Source organism: Phyllobates terribilis, unplaced genomic scaffold (assembly GCF_046119375.1).
Source record: "Phyllobates terribilis strain yellow unplaced genomic scaffold, ASM4611937v1 Scaffold_3__8_contigs__length_932513732, whole genome shotgun sequence".
In the NCBI taxonomy this organism is placed as follows: domain Eukaryota; kingdom Metazoa; phylum Chordata; class Amphibia; order Anura; family Dendrobatidae; genus Phyllobates; species Phyllobates terribilis.
Window position 1 is genome coordinate 207,421,410 of NW_027362763.1, and position 16,715 is coordinate 207,438,124.

General features: G+C 43.5%; 2 protein-coding genes across 2 annotated transcripts in view; one reads left to right on the forward strand and one right to left on the reverse strand.

Moving 5' to 3' along the window:
* The window catches only part of FARSB (phenylalanyl-tRNA synthetase subunit beta), a 58,917-nt gene extending 53,467 nt beyond the window's left edge, over nt 1-5,450 (forward strand). Inside the window, exon 17 of the mRNA XM_073674611.1 lies at nt 3,298-5,450. Within this exon, the coding sequence (XP_073530712.1) occupies nt 3,298-3,449 (152 nt within the window). The 3' untranslated portion in view covers nt 3,450-5,450. The remainder of the gene's footprint in view (nt 1-3,297) is intronic.
* A 4,963-nt stretch (nt 5,451-10,413) lies between these two features.
* The window catches only part of SGPP2 (sphingosine-1-phosphate phosphatase 2), a 67,503-nt gene continuing 61,201 nt past the window's right edge, over nt 10,414-16,715 (reverse strand). The window contains exons 4-5 of the mRNA XM_073674613.1: nt 15,186-15,275; nt 10,414-12,050 (exon numbers count right to left, since the gene is read on the reverse strand). Of these exons, the coding sequence (XP_073530714.1) occupies nt 11,508-12,050; nt 15,186-15,275 (633 nt within the window). The 3' untranslated portion in view covers nt 10,414-11,507. The remainder of the gene's footprint in view (nt 12,051-15,185; nt 15,276-16,715) is intronic.

Below are 16,715 nucleotides of genomic sequence, written 5' to 3' on the forward strand. Positions count from 1 at the left end.
ATCCTGACCACTGCGCATGTGACAGCTGCAGCCAATCACTGCACTTAGAAGTGACAAAGTACGTCTTCCGTGTTTCCACTGTTTTCTACAGATCTCCATAAATTTTAATGGCCGAGTCTCACTGATAGGACACAAGGATCAAATTTTAAAACTGATGTGGATCAATGAAACTCTATAGGTCAATGTTCGGTTTGTGAGAAAATCGGACAGCACATGGACGTGTACGACGGATGTGAATGTTAATATATTCAGTTTTTAGCTTTCTGGGTAGAATAAAAAAAATATTTCAGTTTTTTTTTTTAGCAAAAACTGCTAAAGCTATCACATTTTTTTTTTTACTTTACATTGACAAAAAGTCGATCCCCAATTTGCTGTAAAACTTTGTCTTTGCCACAACCCGCACAATTTAAATTATTCTCTAAGGTAAAGAAATCTGTCTTGCAATTATTTCAAAAATAAAATCTGACAATGTAGAATTTTTTTTGATTTAGCTCGCTATTATTTTTTTTCACTAGGCAAACACTGAAGCTTCTCTAAGGCCATGTGCATACGTTCAGTATTTGGTCAGTATTTTACATCAGTATCTGTAAGCCAAAACCAGGAGTGGCACAATCAGAGGAAAAGTATAAAAGAAACCCGTCACCACTTCTGTATTTATCACCCACTCCTGGTTTTGACTTAAAAATACTGATCAAATACTGAATGTGTGAACGTGGCCTTATCAGGGCGCACAACGGACAGTGCACTGATCCAATAGTGACTTATGGGCCAGTGCACACCAGTGATGTTCCACACTAACCAATACCCATGTGGACCAGACTAATACATAGGAATAGCAGATAATTCAAGCACCCATCCTATGCACAGGACAGGAGCACACGGGGCTGCAATTTGCGGATGTGACTGCCGCATGCTTTGGTTCGGCTATGTGAACCCCGCGGTGTCTGGTTTATGTTCGTATTCTGTATATAGTGAGACCACCCTTGTGCAGGATGACGCTGCTTCTGTGGTTTTTGCACTTTTTCATGGGGTAATTAGAACAATGCTTTAATTATCAGTGTAGCTTCTTAAAGGCAAAGGAGCCATGGGCTGAATTGGTATTATCCTAAACCTTTTATTGCGGGTGGATCCTAAGCCCATTTGAAGGCTATTGACTGCTGTGTTGGATGCATCAATTTCACACTTCTTTCCAAAGCGAATATCCCCAAAAAGCAGCATTTCTGGAGCCAGCTTTTGCCTGGTGTCAGGCTGCGTAGTACCATGTCCTTTCCTTTTACTCCAATTATTTCTCCTTGTCCTCCTGATGTGTGATTCCTGTAGCAGCGCGGCCCATAGTGGGGCTTCATACTGGGCTGTTTTATAACCATGAGATGCTCACTAATTACCGGCCGGTCATGTGGAGCTCCCGTACTCACTGCATTGTTCATCCCGCACTCCCAAATACTACATCCAAGAGCGGAACACATTAGGTCAAAGGAAAAGAGCTAGACAAGTTTCTTGTAACGTCCAGCTACACATGGGCCAGGAGAATCCTCAATGTCAGACCCTTTTCTGTAACTCAGCGCCAGCTTTGTAGCAGAGCTTAGTCAGACCCCAGAAGTGTGTAATGGCTATGCCCCTCTTACGTCTGGGCATTTCATTGCCAAGTAAACTTCCTCTTCCGGCTTCCTACAAGCAGGTGGTTTTTTTTTTAATAGCCTTTCTTTCTGACTAGTAGTCCAAGCCTGGCCTGTCAGAGTAAGGAGACTTCTAAGCCATCCATGCTCCTCTGGGAAATAAAATATTCAAATTGCCTCTTCAGAGAGGAAGAGGACTATAATTTTAGAGTCACCTATTGGAAGCAGTGATCCTAAAAGATTGCTATTTCCAATAGGTGTCACCAGAGTTCTAATCCTCTTCCTCTCTGAAGAGACAATTTGCATATTTAATTTCCCAGAGCAGCATGCATGGCTTATAAGTCTCCTCACTCTGACAGGCCAGGCCTGGGTTGTAACTCTCCACAAGGAGAAACGTTACCCCTTAGACCCCAGTCCAAAGCTTCTCACCTAGCCAAATCGGATTTCACACTTGGCACTGATGAGGGGCAACAGCCCGAAACACTGCGTCTACAAATTGAGATTCTGGTTTGGCTTTTATCCTAAGTCATATGATAAGGCTCGTTAAAGGGTCAGTAGTGACTTTTAGAATTGCTGCTTCCAATAGGTGGCGTTAGAGTTCCAGTCCTCTTCCTCTCTGAAGAGATAAATTTAGCATATTTCTGGTTAGTACATATGCATGAAAATCATGGTAGTTTTTTTTTTTTGTTTTTTTTTTTACAAGCATTTTTGTGGCTTTTTCAAGGTTTAAAAAAAACACGAAGTGCAAAAAAAAGTTTGTAGGTTTTCATATTGACTTCTGCAAAAAAAAAAAAGCTACATTTTACTCCTCAAAAATCACTGTTTGTTTTTTAGTCAAAATAAATGTATTTTGTTTGAAAACCGTGTATAATTAGAGGTTGTTTTTTCCCCCCTACTGATATGTGGTTAAATGAACAGACTTAAATTTTTGCCCCAGTGTGTAAAATTTAAGAAAAAAAAAATTCTATATTAACTGCTCAGACCAGCATTCATTCTATAATCTAAGCGCTTTGTCCCCCTGCTGTTCTTCTGATAAACAATGCCACTTGACCACTGCAGCCAATCAACAGCCGCAGCCTTGAGAATTACTTCTGAGCGGAAACGATGCTCTTGTGCTTAGATGGAGCAGTGAAGGCTGCAGCTGTCGGGTAACATTGTGTATGGCAGGAGACTGGTGGGGAGCTCCGAGCATAGAGGTAACGATAACTTTATAATATATATTATTTTTAATGATATATTATGCAGCACATGTCTGGTATCTCGCACCTGTCTTATTAATTACTGAGCGCAGCAGGAATAACCCTTTAAGTTCCATCTGTTTCCAGGAAAGCTGAGAGACAACCAATAAGGCAGCTCCCATAAGATTTCCGCACCGTTTTTGATTGGCATATCTGTCTGGTTACTTTCCTGTCTTCCGCTGCCGATCAGACATATCAATCTGACAGCAATAGTCAGTGACTGATTGTTATTCAGTCGTTGAGTGACTATCGCGGTCATAGCCATAAGAGCGACTCTATTACTTTAAGGACTTATCTGCTGGGGATTACTTTTCTACTAGGATATATTGCTCGTTCAATGACGTTCTAGCTCACTCCCGTGTAGGTATAGATATATATTGTACATAGTGTTTGTATGTATTATGCAGTGCTCATCAGACATTGCTTTTCTTTTTATTTTACAGATCCAGCTTTCTTTCCTGGTCGCTGTGCGGAAATACTGGCTGATGACAAAACCATAGGAAAACTGGGCGTTCTGCACCCGGATGTCATCACAAAATTTGATTTGACTCTGCCGTGCTCCGCCTTGGAAATAAATGTGGAGCCATTTTTGTGATATGAAATTAGCTATGGAAATTGCTCTTAATCCGATATAGGAGGATATACAGAAATGGATTAAAAAATGTCTTCAGCAATTATGATTTTTGTTCCATCATGGTGAGCTTACCCGAAGAGCAAAATCAGGCCTATATCTATCTGCTCTCCAGTTTATGTTCTTTATTACTTACTGTGGACTTTGTCTGACAAGTGACGTCATACATGGGTTGAATTTTAACAGAATACTATAAAATCTCCTCTCTGCCCTAGAAAGTAAGTAAGACTTTCTATAGCTGCATTTACACTGGCTGATCCCAATTATCGGCTTGTCTACAGGCTGCCACTCACCTGACGAGTGATGAAAACTTTTAAGCTCTTTTCAGAATCCTGGCTCTCGGCAGCACATCGTCCACTGTATATACGAGTCCAGGGGCAGACTGCTCACAGAACAATTGTATTAGCGATTGTTCTGTGCGCATAAAAGCATGTAAGGCCTGTCTAGTAAATGGCCAGCAATCTGCCTGCCTATAGCTGGCTGGTTTTCTTTTGATAGCTGCGGATTGGCCAGTGTAAATGCACCCCAAGGCTAGGAATATTACCAGTATTGTGTGGAGACATGTCAGAATTCACTTCATTTCAAAGAATGGATTGCAGCATTTCTTTAGCTCCATATCGTTCTACTGCCATGGAAAATCCTACCAACTTTGATGAGATCAGCCAGCAACCTTGTATCTGTGGCCTACAAATCATGTGTATGGCCACGTTCACACAGTAAGGTAGACATAGCGTCTGGAGGAGGTTGTGGGTTTTCTGTCCAAGTTTTTTTATTTTTTTATTTTGTTTATTTTTTTTAAAGGGAATTTGGCACCTGAGATAAGCATTATTAAACTATTTGGGATTAACAAAAGCTACAGCTGCATACAATCTAACCATAGCTCTCTGTAAAGGGATATTCCCATCTCCAATATCCTATTCCAATATTTAGTAGGTGTAATAATAAGATTAGCAAATACAGTATAGTTCTTCTGATTCACTATGTCTCTTTCCTCATGTGCAGGGCATTGCAGGATCTTAGGTATCCATGGTTACATCCACTGATAAAGTGACAGCTAGTTGCTAGTAGTTTTAACCATGGATACCTAAGGTCCTCCGATGCCTGCACATGAGGAAAAAGACATAGCGAATAAGAAAAACTATACTACATTTCTAATTGGAGGTATTTTCTAATATTATTAGTATTACACCTACTACATATTGGGATAGGATCTTGGAGATGGGAATACTCCTTTAATGCCGCAGTGTAACTGTTTAGGTCGTCATACACAATAGAACATCATTAGCCAAACCTACCGATATTTGTGGGATTGGCCGACAGTCTAGTGTGTATGGGGCCTCCAGGCTCACACACGACAGATGATGTCAGGGGAAGAAAGATTAAGCAAGTCTGATTTTGGAGGGCCGATCTTTTCGCTCTATGGGAGGCGAGTCGCTTCCACAGGAATCTGACAGCGTCCCGCTCATACAGGACACAGGAGCACACGGCCGAGCGTTCCTGCGCACGGGAAACAGAAGAGAGAGACGTGGGCTGAACGATTATATCTATTGTGCATGGGGGGCTTTCTAAAGCCTCCACGCTCCGATCTCCAGCAGTCATCTGGGCGGTGCTGCAGTGGGGATTAGTTATGGTGTCATCGCTGTTAGCAAGGGCCTGAAAACAGAAAGGAGACCCCTACTAGTCTCCACAGCAGCCCTTCTAGTTCTGCTTAGCGGTAACACAAGCTATAAGTAGGGGTATGGTTAAATCGGTTCACAAGCGCTGTGCCAGCGTGCATGTAGTTAGTAACAGTAGTGACAGGTTCCCTTTAACATGTTGGATCTTTGCAACTAATAAACATCTGGTAAATTTTTGCTGGGTTATGGGGTTAAATTTATAAGGCTGAGCGACCATGACCTAGAGAATTTTTGTATTTATTCCTGTAAATGAGCATAGGTGCTTCACAATAAAGTACATTTGTTACAATCTGGTGCGGTTTATATTGCATCCTGTAATGAATTTGTCACTTGAACCTTGAAGGGATCAGGCGGCACAATGTCACTATGAAGGGGTTAAATAAAAAATAATGGAGACTTTGATCCAATGTAACATACTAGTAAAGGTGAATACTATTGTATAGTTGCCCTATGTGACTGTGTTAAAGATACTGATCCGCAATGCTGAGGAGCACCATGCTGATGTGGCAAGTAATTGTTAGGTTGTATTCACACAAGACAGAATTGTGCAGAAATTACTGAAACACATTATTTTATACATTTGAATGGGATAGTTTCTGAAAACCCAGAAAATCTGTACTGTCCAAATATACTTTTTTAACCCCTTCAGGACCCAGCCTATTTTGACCCTAAAGACCTTGGCATTTTTGTCAATTCTGACCAGTGTCCCTTTAAAAGGTAAAAACTCTGGAAAACTTCAACGGATCCTAGCGATTCTGAGACTGTTTTTTCGTGACATATTGGGCTTCATGTTAGTATTAAATTTAGGTCAATAATATTTGCGTTTATTTGTGAAAAAATCTAAAATTTGGCACAAATGTTGAAAATTTTGCAATTTTCACATTTTTAATTTTTATTCTGCTAAACCAGAGAGTTATGTGACACAAAATAGTTAATAAATAACATTTCCCACATGTCTACTTTACATCAGCACAATTTTAGAAAAAAAAAATTTGGGGGGTAGGAAGTTTGAGGGTTCAAAGTTCATGAGCAATTTTTCTTTTTTCCAGCAAAATTTACAAAACCATTTTTGTAGTGACCACATCACATTTGAAGTCCCTTTGAGGGGTGTACATGACAGAAAACACCCAAAAGTGACACCATTCCAAAAACTGCACCCTCAAGCTACTCAAAACTACATTCAAGAAGATTATTAACCCTTCAGGTGCATCACAGGAACTAAAGCAAAGTGGAAGGAAAAAATGAACATTTTAATTTTTCTAACAAAAAATTTCTTTTAACCTCAATTCTTTCATTTTCACATGGGCAACAGGATAAAATGGATCCTAAAATTTGTTTGGCCATTTCTCCTGAGTACATCGATACTTCATATGTGGTCATAAACCACTGTTTGGGCGCATGGCAGGGCTCAGAAGGGAAGGAGCGCAATTTGACTTTTGGAGCTAATTTTCCATTCAAAAAGTGAAATGGCACTCCTTCCCTTCTGAGCCCTGCCGTGCGCCCAAACAGTGGTTTATGACCACATATGAGGTATCGGTGTACTCAGGAGAAATTGCCCAACAAATTTTAGGATGCATTTTATCCTGTTACCCATGTGAAAATTAAAAAATTTAGGCTAAAAGAAAATTTGTGAAAAAAAAAAGTACTTTTTCGTTTTCACAGATCAATTTGTGAAGCACCTGGGGGTTTAAAGTGCTGACTATGCATCCAGATAAGTTCCCTGGGGGGGGGGGGTCTAGTTTCCAAAATGGGGTCACTTGTGGGGGTGCTCCAATGTTTAGGCACACAGGGGCTCTCCAAACGCAACATGGTGTCCGCTAACAATTTGAGCCGATTTTCCAATTTGTTAGTGGACACGATTTCGCGTTTGGAGAGCCCCTGTGTGCCTAAACATTGGAGCTCCCGCACAAGTGACCCCATTCTGGAAACTAGACCCCCCAAGGAACCTATCTAGCTGCATAGTGAGCACTTGGTACCCCCAGGTGCTTCACAAATTGATTCGTAAAAATGAAAAGAAAATTTTTGTGGAAAAAAAAAAATACTTTTTCAGTTTTACGAATCAATTTGTGAAGCACCTGGGGGTCCAAAATGCTCACCACCCATCTAGATAAGTTCCCTGGGGGGTCTAGTTTCCAAAATGGGGACACTTGTGGGGGAGCTCCAATGTTTAGGCACACAGGGGCTCTCCAAACACGACATGGTGTCCGCTAACAAATTGCAACCATGTCGCTGTGACCTCACCGGGAAAATGTTGCCCTGGTACCACACGGGAGACTCTAGTTCCAGGGGTGCTGGGGCTTGCTTCTTCTTCACCTCTAATAATCAGGGCCTTTATCACCGCCTCCTGGAAGTTGAGGAAGGTGTTGGTGGTCTGGCCTGCACATCGTGATAACACGTAGGCGTTATACAGTGCCATTTGTACGATGTGCATGGCCAGTTTTTTGTACCAAACCTTCGCCTTCCACATGGCACTGTAGGGCTGGAGGACCTGATCAGAAAGATCAACTCCCCCCATGTGCTTGTTGTACCCCAGGGCACAGTCCGGTTTGTGGACCGATGCTGGGGTACCTCTAACGGTGGTGGCCATGGTGCCGGGACCATGGATTGTGGTCAAGAAAAAGACGTCCCTTTTGTCTTTGAACTTCACCACAACCATGTTGCCGCTACATTGGGCTCGGCTCTCACCCTTTGGGAGAGGCTGCTCAATTAGCGTGAAAGGGAGACCCCTCTGGGTTCTGCGCACAGTACCGCAAGCGGCGGTAGTTCTGGCAGAGAGGGACTGAAATAGTAGAATACTTGTGTAAAAGTTATCAATGTATAGATGGTAACCTTTATCAAGCAGTGGGCGGATCAAATCCCACACTATTTTCCCACTCACCTTAAGAGCAAGTGGACATTCTGGGGGCTGGATCCTCGAATCCTTTCCTTCGTACACTCTAAAGCTGTGACTGTACCCTGAGGCACTCTCGCCCAGCTTGTAGAGTTTTATTCCGTACCTGGCCCTCTTACTGGGCAGGTATTGTCGGAATTGAAGCCTCCCTTTGAAGTGGATGAGGGATTCATCCACAGAAATTTCCCTTTGGGGAACGTACACTTCCGCAAACTTGTTGTCTGTCAAAATTTGGATCATCGCGGGGAAGGCTGTCCGCATTATCCCTGAAATGTAAGAATTTGTGAATGACCTCAAATCTTTTGCGGGTCATCACCATTCCGAACACTGGAGTTTGATATAAAATATCAGTACTCCAGTATTGGCGGATTTCTGGTTTCTTCACAATCCCCATGTGAAGTACCAGTCCCCAATATTTCAACATTTCTACTGAGTCAACGGGACTCCAAGTAGAAAACATTGAATTTGGGTTTGCAGCCAAAAACTGTTGGGCGTAGATGTTGGTCTGCTCCACCATGAGACTGACAATGGCCTCAGAGAAATAGACTTTGAAAAAGTCTATTTCCCTGAGGTTTGCTGTCTCGAACTGGATTCCTGATTGGGGAAGGAAATCAGGAATCCGTGGAGTGTAATTTTCAGGGACAGGGGTCTACACGGGGGCCCTGGTGCTAGGTTGGGCGTGACTAGCACCAGGTTGAGGGTTACTCACAGATGGCTGTGGGTCTTCTTCCATGGCCTCCGGACGATGTCTTGACCTGTGACGTTGTCTTGGTGCCGAGTCGGTGTCACTGGAGGAGGAAGAATGGGAGGAATAGAGGAACGTGGGGTCCTCTCCCTCACTATCAGCTTCGGAGGCAATAATGGAATATGCCTCCTCAGCTGAGTACGCCCTAGACTGGGATGAGTGGGACGGGCGGGACATTTTGTGTGCTGTGTGCATGTGTAAAAAAATCAAAACTTTATTATAGTGTGAGTATACGTGTGTGTGTGTGTGTGTGTGTGAGTGAGTGCTTGGTGTAACCTTCTGCAGTCACGTGTGGAGACGGTCAGGTGTAGGGGCGCGCTCAGGCAGAGGGGGCGCCGGAGGGGGTGCACTCAGGCACATGGGGCGCGCTCAGGCACATGGGGTGCAGGAGGGGGCGCACACAGGGCACGCTCAGGCACACGGAGCACGCTCAGGCACACGGAGCACGCTCAGGCAGAGGGGGCGCGCTCAGGCACACGGGGCACGCTCAGGCACACGGGGCGCGCTCAGGCAGAGGGGGCGCGCTCAGGCACACGGGGCGCGCTCAGGCACAGGGGGCGCGCTCAGGCACACGGGGGCCCAGGAGGGGGCAGGAAGCCGGCAGTAGCAGCAGCAGGGGGGGTGATCACTGGGGCAGAAGGGGGCAGAAAGGGGGGCAGGAGCCGGCAGCAGCAAAGGGGGTAGAAGGCCGGCAGTAGCAGACAGCAGCAGGGGGTTGATCACTGGGTTTAGGGGGGGGGGGGTGATCACCTCCCCCCCATCCCAGTGATCATCCCCCCCCCCCCCCGTCCCAGTGATCACTGGGACGGGGGGGTGATCACAGGCGCTAAAGTGAAAGTGAAACTGCCAATCGGAGGGGTCCTAGGCACAGGGGGATTAATCCACCCCCCTTGGGCTCAACTACAGGTTGTCCAGTTGCATCAGCAACTGTGACACCTGAGTGACCCCGCTCGACGCTGTGACATGGGTCGGGAACGCACCGGTTTCAATGTCACAGACACTGTGACACGGGTCGGGAAGGGGTTAATGTCTGATTTTTTTTTAAGCCTACCTTTTAGTTTTTTTTCCTTCCAGAAATTACATAGATCTACAGACTACACTGAAATAGTCGGCCCATACTAACAAAATCAGCCGTTTCTGACAGCAGTACTTATTTATGTTGCCAGCTTAAAGTGAATCTGGCAGTAGGATCAACCCTCCTGAGCCGTCTATATGGGCATGTAGGTCATAGGAAGCAGAATAAAATTATGCCTTGATATCTGCAATCTGATGTCTTAGTCCAGAGAAATCCAACTTTTTCTCATGTAAATGAGCTGTTCAGATCTATGGTAGAGACACAGGTCTTCCTCCTCTATAGATGACTTAGAGGGGTTGATCCTACTGACAGATTCCCTTTAAACCACTTACCCAGGCTAGATATTCACATTGTGGGTTGAGTTAATTTTCAGCTGTAGATCACTCTGTAGTATACAGTAATTATTCTGCTTCGGGGATCCTCTGTCAGAACACAGCTCCTTAGAAAGCGAAGGCTGAAGCTTTGTCCTGAGAGACATGGCTGCAGCAGGTCCGTCTTCCTCCTATAGCAATGTATATTACTATGTTCTCCCCCACTTAGTATTTATGAGCAAAATCTTTTATTAGAGCAGGTACAGTGTGGACATACAACTCACCGTCGGGGTCATGTGTACAGTCACCCTAAAAGTCTGATCACGATCAGTCTCTAGGTTTATACGCTGCTCTGGAGACATTCAGATCAGATCTGAGGACATAATCAGACACACAATATCCTGCTGCTTCATAAGCCGCATATTACATCACCATCAGTAAGGTATACGGCGTCAGGCAGACAAGTAATACAAAATCAGTGCAGTATAAATACTGTAAACCTTCACTTTGTACATATAAAATATCCAGCGTGCTCACTCCTTTATTCTTGAGGAAGGAGGACTTTTGAGGTTTTTTTTTTTCTTCCTTCAGGGATCCAATCTTAAAAGGCTTATTTCCGACTCTGCCATTCATGGACAAGACTGGTATAACTGCTTCTAGGCCCTGGCCGCCAGAGGCTAGCTTACAGATAGCTGACAGCAGCTACACTCATATCTCCTATAGAACTAAAGAAGAGGTAAGAAAACAGCTTGACGAAAAGAGCAATGCTTTTTCAGCAATTTTGGGAGTTACACCAACCACGTAACTCCTATCGCTGTGCCGTTTCTCTTACTGCCATTCATTTCTATAGGAGTTACATAAACTGCATGGGCAGCTGCACTCAACTGTTTTTGTAACCTCGTTTCTGGTGGCCGGGACCTAGAAGCTGGTATTCCCATCTCTGTCATAGGAATAACCCTTTAAAGTTTAATTTTACTTAGGAAAGTGATCTGAATGTGGGATACAAATGTATGAAAAAGATTTCTTCTGGGAAAAAAAAAAAGCATGTCTAGTTCACACTATCTTTCTTGGGGAACATATTAGTCCAATCTTAATATCTGTGAAGAACAGAACTGATGGCGTGTGGAAGTGTCCATTATAAATAGTGGTGGAGCCTCTGCGTTGGTCAGGATGTCAGCCGATGAGTGTAAATCATGAAGCCTTAATGTCCGATATCCATGTTCAGCACGGACATCCAAAAAGTCTGTGTGTCTGGGACAGGATTGGACACTTCCGACCAATTTATCTTTGACATTAGTCTCCCAGTTCTGCTCTTCTGAGGACACTCATAAACCCAACCGATAATAAAGCCAAGGAACCGTTGAAGTGGCAACCACACCAATTGACAAATAAGTCAAAAATTTATAGGGCACCTCAATCTCCAGCCTTTGCCTAACCAGTTTGTCCTGTGTTGAGACTTTGTGCCATGAACCTAGAGCTTTGAGAGACAGTGTCTTTGCAATGTACCGTACGATCACCAAAAGTGTAACACCAAGAACAAACCTCAATACTTGCTGTATCAGCATGGGATATGTTATTGGAGGGATGCCAAGCGGGAATACTCCAGAAGGCACATAAGTCAGACCTATGCGATTGATGATCCAAACACCTACACAGGTCCCTGCTCCCACGCTGAGTATAACGGTGGTGTCTGCCCGAGTGGTACTGTAGTGGTCTAACCTTGGGTAGTTGTAGCTCAGAAGAAAAGCAGCAATGACAGCAAATACAGGACATATTGGGTTGGTCATAATCAGTTGGTCCATATAATCCCATACTGGAAAAGTCACTGCTATGAATAACAAGGCGATCAGAACTCCACAAATCACATCCTGCAAGCAAAAAAGCGAAAGATAAAGACTCCCGAGTGACCACATGGATAGGTTCAATCGTAAGTGCAATAGATGGATTTATTGTTAAGAACAGGTTTTGTTTTAACATTGGAACATGAGAACTTTACGATCTCATTTTATTGTCTATAGATAAAACCCAAAAAGTATCACATACTCAAATTAAAAATACCTATATGTTCCCATATATCAGGGATCGACTGAACATCTTCACTGGATCCCCATCTGGTCCGAGGAAGGCAGAGGCCGGAGCTGGCCCTATTAGACACTAGGTAGCCCTGTTGCCCCAATGTCTCCCGCCCTTACAAGGGTAGTCCACAGCTTGCCCTGTGTTGGACCAGCCCTATATGCCTCCCGGTGAGTTTCTCCTGTAAAGGTCTTCAGGGGACAGTACGTGCTCATATAATTGTATCAGTGGGCCCACTGTCCAGTAGTGACCCTTTATGGTAAGAGACTGGTGTGGCCACTGGTGAATGTTTTATACTTCATTTGACTTACTGTCCACCATTGTGGTCCTATAGTCAATACCCAATATATGGGATCATATAGGCATTTTTCATTTGAGCATTTGATATTTTGTTTGGTTTTTATCTATACTGCCGCCTTTAAAAGTCTAGGAATTGTAGCTCCGCATTATGGCCTGGTGCCCTTTCCATATGTGTCTGCTGCTATATTTCATTAACTTTATGATCTCCACCAGTCAACTGCCAATTAATTCTGTTTTAACATTATTTATTTCGACCAGATTTATTATAGATAAAAAGACCAACAATTGCTAGTCAGTGTGATGTTAGACTAAAAAAAACTAAAACTGAAGGTCCAGTCTGCAGTTGGACTCCTGCATTTTGCAGTATTATACAACAGGGATCCATAATACGACATCTGAAGAATACTATGGGCCTATATTGTGCTTTCTTAGGATTCAAATTTCACATGGCGGTGTAAGGATGTCGTATTAACCTACAGCATGGCACCATATGGCAGCACAGTGCAAATGGCTCCATTGCACAGACTTTTAGGACCGTTTGCTTTAGAGCTTATGCATATGGCCCTATTTCATATCTATAATATGGCACCAAACAGCACATGGACTGCCTATAGGCCGTAACACAACCTTTCAGGAAATAGGTTCCCTTATTCTTATATATAGGTGTGAATATGGAGATGTCATAGTCAGAAGCCTGGAAAGTTAGGGAACAACCAAATATTTGTTTTTATTAGAAATGCAATTAAATTGCTATTCCTATTTATTGACATCCATTGTCACTGCCCCATTCTAACAGGGCCGCTTAGGGCACCGTTCTTGGATCAAGTGATAACGTTCTGATCGCTGGCTACTGTCCTGTGGATAGGTTACTTGCCAATTTGGAAGAAGTCTTAAGAAAAGGCTGAATACAAGTTACGCAATTTGACAGGAGGAGGTTCACGCACTGGTCACCATTTGGGAAGTTGGGGAAAAATGTTTAAAGTGATACAGCGCTTAACGCTTTAATGTACAGAAAAATAAAAAAAATAAAAAGCAGATATTTTTATCTGTTTTTTGTAAAGGAATGTATTCTAGGACTAGGGAGAGGCTTCGATGTTGCAGCGAGTGTGCAGGAATGAGAAAACATCCCGATACAGTGACATGATTTCTCCGTGAACCTCCTCACAACTCTCATTGGGCTTGTCCTTTGACATGCCGTCTAGTGGCTGACATTATAACAATACTGTAATTCTAGTAAGCATTCCCATCTGAATTTCAAAGCTTAGATTTCATGGAAACAATCTCACGAGACCTTCACATGATTCCCTCTTAAAAATCCTTTATATGACTCCTCCAGCATTGCTTTCAAGACTTATTGACGATTTCCAATTGCCTGGTAGCCACATGAACTATGGTAATGTATGTGTCTCTGAAGTTTAATCCGTTCCCTGCTGGAAAAGGCAGCAAATCACTGGATTTTACTATATTACCCGCCACCCCTGCTGTGCAGGGGCCAATGAAAGCCATTGTTCCTCTCAGAGTAATCATTTCCATTGAAATATCCGTGGTACACTCATTATGTGCTTCTTTTGCCCAAGGCTTTAAATGGCAATGGACAAGGCACACTATAGAGGTATTAAGATATGGAAGAGGGGTATTCTTTAAGTTTTCTAAATGCTGGTAGGGCGATTTGCTGAGAAGCAACAGGGTCAAGAATACAGACAGAGAGTCGTCACAGATCTTAACAATAATGACTGTGACCTGATTGACTTTATTGGTCAATCCCATGCAACACTGCCACCGGGCTATGATTGGACTGGTGGAAAGACTATAATATTGCATGTATATTACAATTCTGCCAATATATAATACGCTGTCTAATTACTAAATATTCACTTGTCTATGTGATTTTTGGGGAGCATTCACATCTTACAGGTTATGATTGAATATGGAAAGATCATGCAGTGGGATCTATATTTGCTCAGCTATATTCACTGCATTGTCAAAATGGCACGCAATTGAAAAAATAACTTAAAAGGTTGTCGAGGACTTTTTTTATTATTATTATTGGCCTAAAAACTAACACAGGCAGGTTGTTGTTAACTACATACCTGTTGTACCCGGCACAGAGCGGTCACCGACTGCTCCTGCCGGCGATTCAGCTGCTCTACATCAACAGAGCGACTCTTCTTCTTCTTCTGAGCTGCTGTGTTGATGGGATTTGACTTCCGAAATCATGCTGATAGACAGCCAGCTTCCCGCAGTTCGGCAGCAGGGAGCCGGCTGCTATCAGCAGAAAGTCGGCAGCCATGCCCCGTGAGCGGAGCTGAAGAGAATCCGCTGCTTTGTCGATGTGACGTGGCAGAAGCCACTGAGTCGCTGGAATGAGCGGTCTGTGACCACTTTGCTGGGCTCAACAGGCAGGTAGGTAGCAAATATTTGTCCAATGTGTTCATGGTCGCGATATGGCTTCTACATCTACACCTCGTGGATGCCATTTCCATATTGTACATTTTTCATTCTGTCCAGTTGTCAGCTGGCACCATACCATTCACAAGATCTAAAAGTGGTTCTTTGACCAATGTTGCAACCATCTGCATGTATGGATTCCATGAAAAACAGCACCTGGTATATTATGGCTAACATCTTACCAGCACAGTGTGCATTCCTGTATACAGCCGGCTGAGGGACACTAGGGTGGAGAGGCAAAGAGCAGCCACAACTCCGAGCACAAAGGGGAACTGCAGGAAAAAAAAAGCTATTAAATAAGCTCCCGACGCATCAGCTTTGCCAACTTCAAGTTATTTTAGTGAACATTCGAAATAAAATAGGTTTAAGTTTTCTTTATTTTCTATCATACATGGTACAAATTGAATGAGGATTCAGGAATCACATTGATGTGAAAATGAATGGCCCCCCAAAAAATGTGACAATTGTAATTTTGGAAATTTGTTGCATCATGTATGCCATATTTTATATTAGCACTATTTCTGGAAATAATTCAGACCTGTATAGGATAAGGACCTATGGCAGACCTGGGCAAACATCTGGCCCTTTGGCTGTTCCAGTCCGGCCCACAGACAGACAGCTGAAGGGCTTAAAAAGTAGCCCACAGGCCACACTATGCCCTCACCTGCTGCTGTCCGTTGTCTCCGCCATCTGCATCCTTGAGGTGCAAACAGCGGTGAATACATTGGTTGAGGACAGGGCTCCTTCTTCCACCCATCAGCGTGAGACAGCAAACGTGATGACGTCATTTCATCACATCAGTCGTGCACTGCAGAGACTCAGTGCATCGGTGACGGGAGCAGAGCACCCGGGGACCGGGAGAGAGGTCAGTATGTGTTATTGTGTTTGTTTGTGTGTATGAGTGTGTGGGATGTTTACATATATACAAGAGTCTATGTGGGGGCTCATGTTGCATATAAGAGGCTATGTGAGGGCTCACACTGTATATAGGAGGCTATGTGGGGGCTCATACTGTATATAGGAGGCTATATAGGGGCTAATACTTTATACAGGAGGCGATGTGAGGACTCATTGTACGTGGAGAGGCTATATGGGGTCTCATACTGTATATAGAGAGGCTATGTTAGCCTCATATATAATATGAACCTTATGTGTGGGCTCATACAGTATATAGGAGGCTGTGTGCAGGCTCATATGGTATGTAGGGGGGTGTCAGAATACTTAATTCTGCTCAATACTATGTGAAACAATATTAATATAAAATAATGATAAGTAATATTGAGCAGAATTAATTTCAGTCTATTGGTTTGACCACAACAATCAGTGTCTCGTGTGGCCCCTTGGGAAAATTAAATTGCCCATACTTGACCTATGGGAATATCTTTAGTAATCATAGATAAAAAAAAAATACATATTTTCTTTTCTTCACTGGTCTTCTGCAATGTGAATCACTAACAGCCATTTTACATCAGCCCTCTATTCTATATGGAAGTGCAGATGTATCAAAAGCGAGACCCAATCATGTACTTCAGAAGAAGCCATGCCAAGGGACCACTTCACTGACTTCATTCTCCCCTTAGGGTGCTTTCACATTGCGTTTTTTGTTCCTGTCAGGGCATACGCCCTAAAAATTCCCCGCAAAACGGGGTCTGGACATATGCTGTGATGGGGGCCATAGACCGTAATGGTGACGCACTGCCGTGCACTTTTTT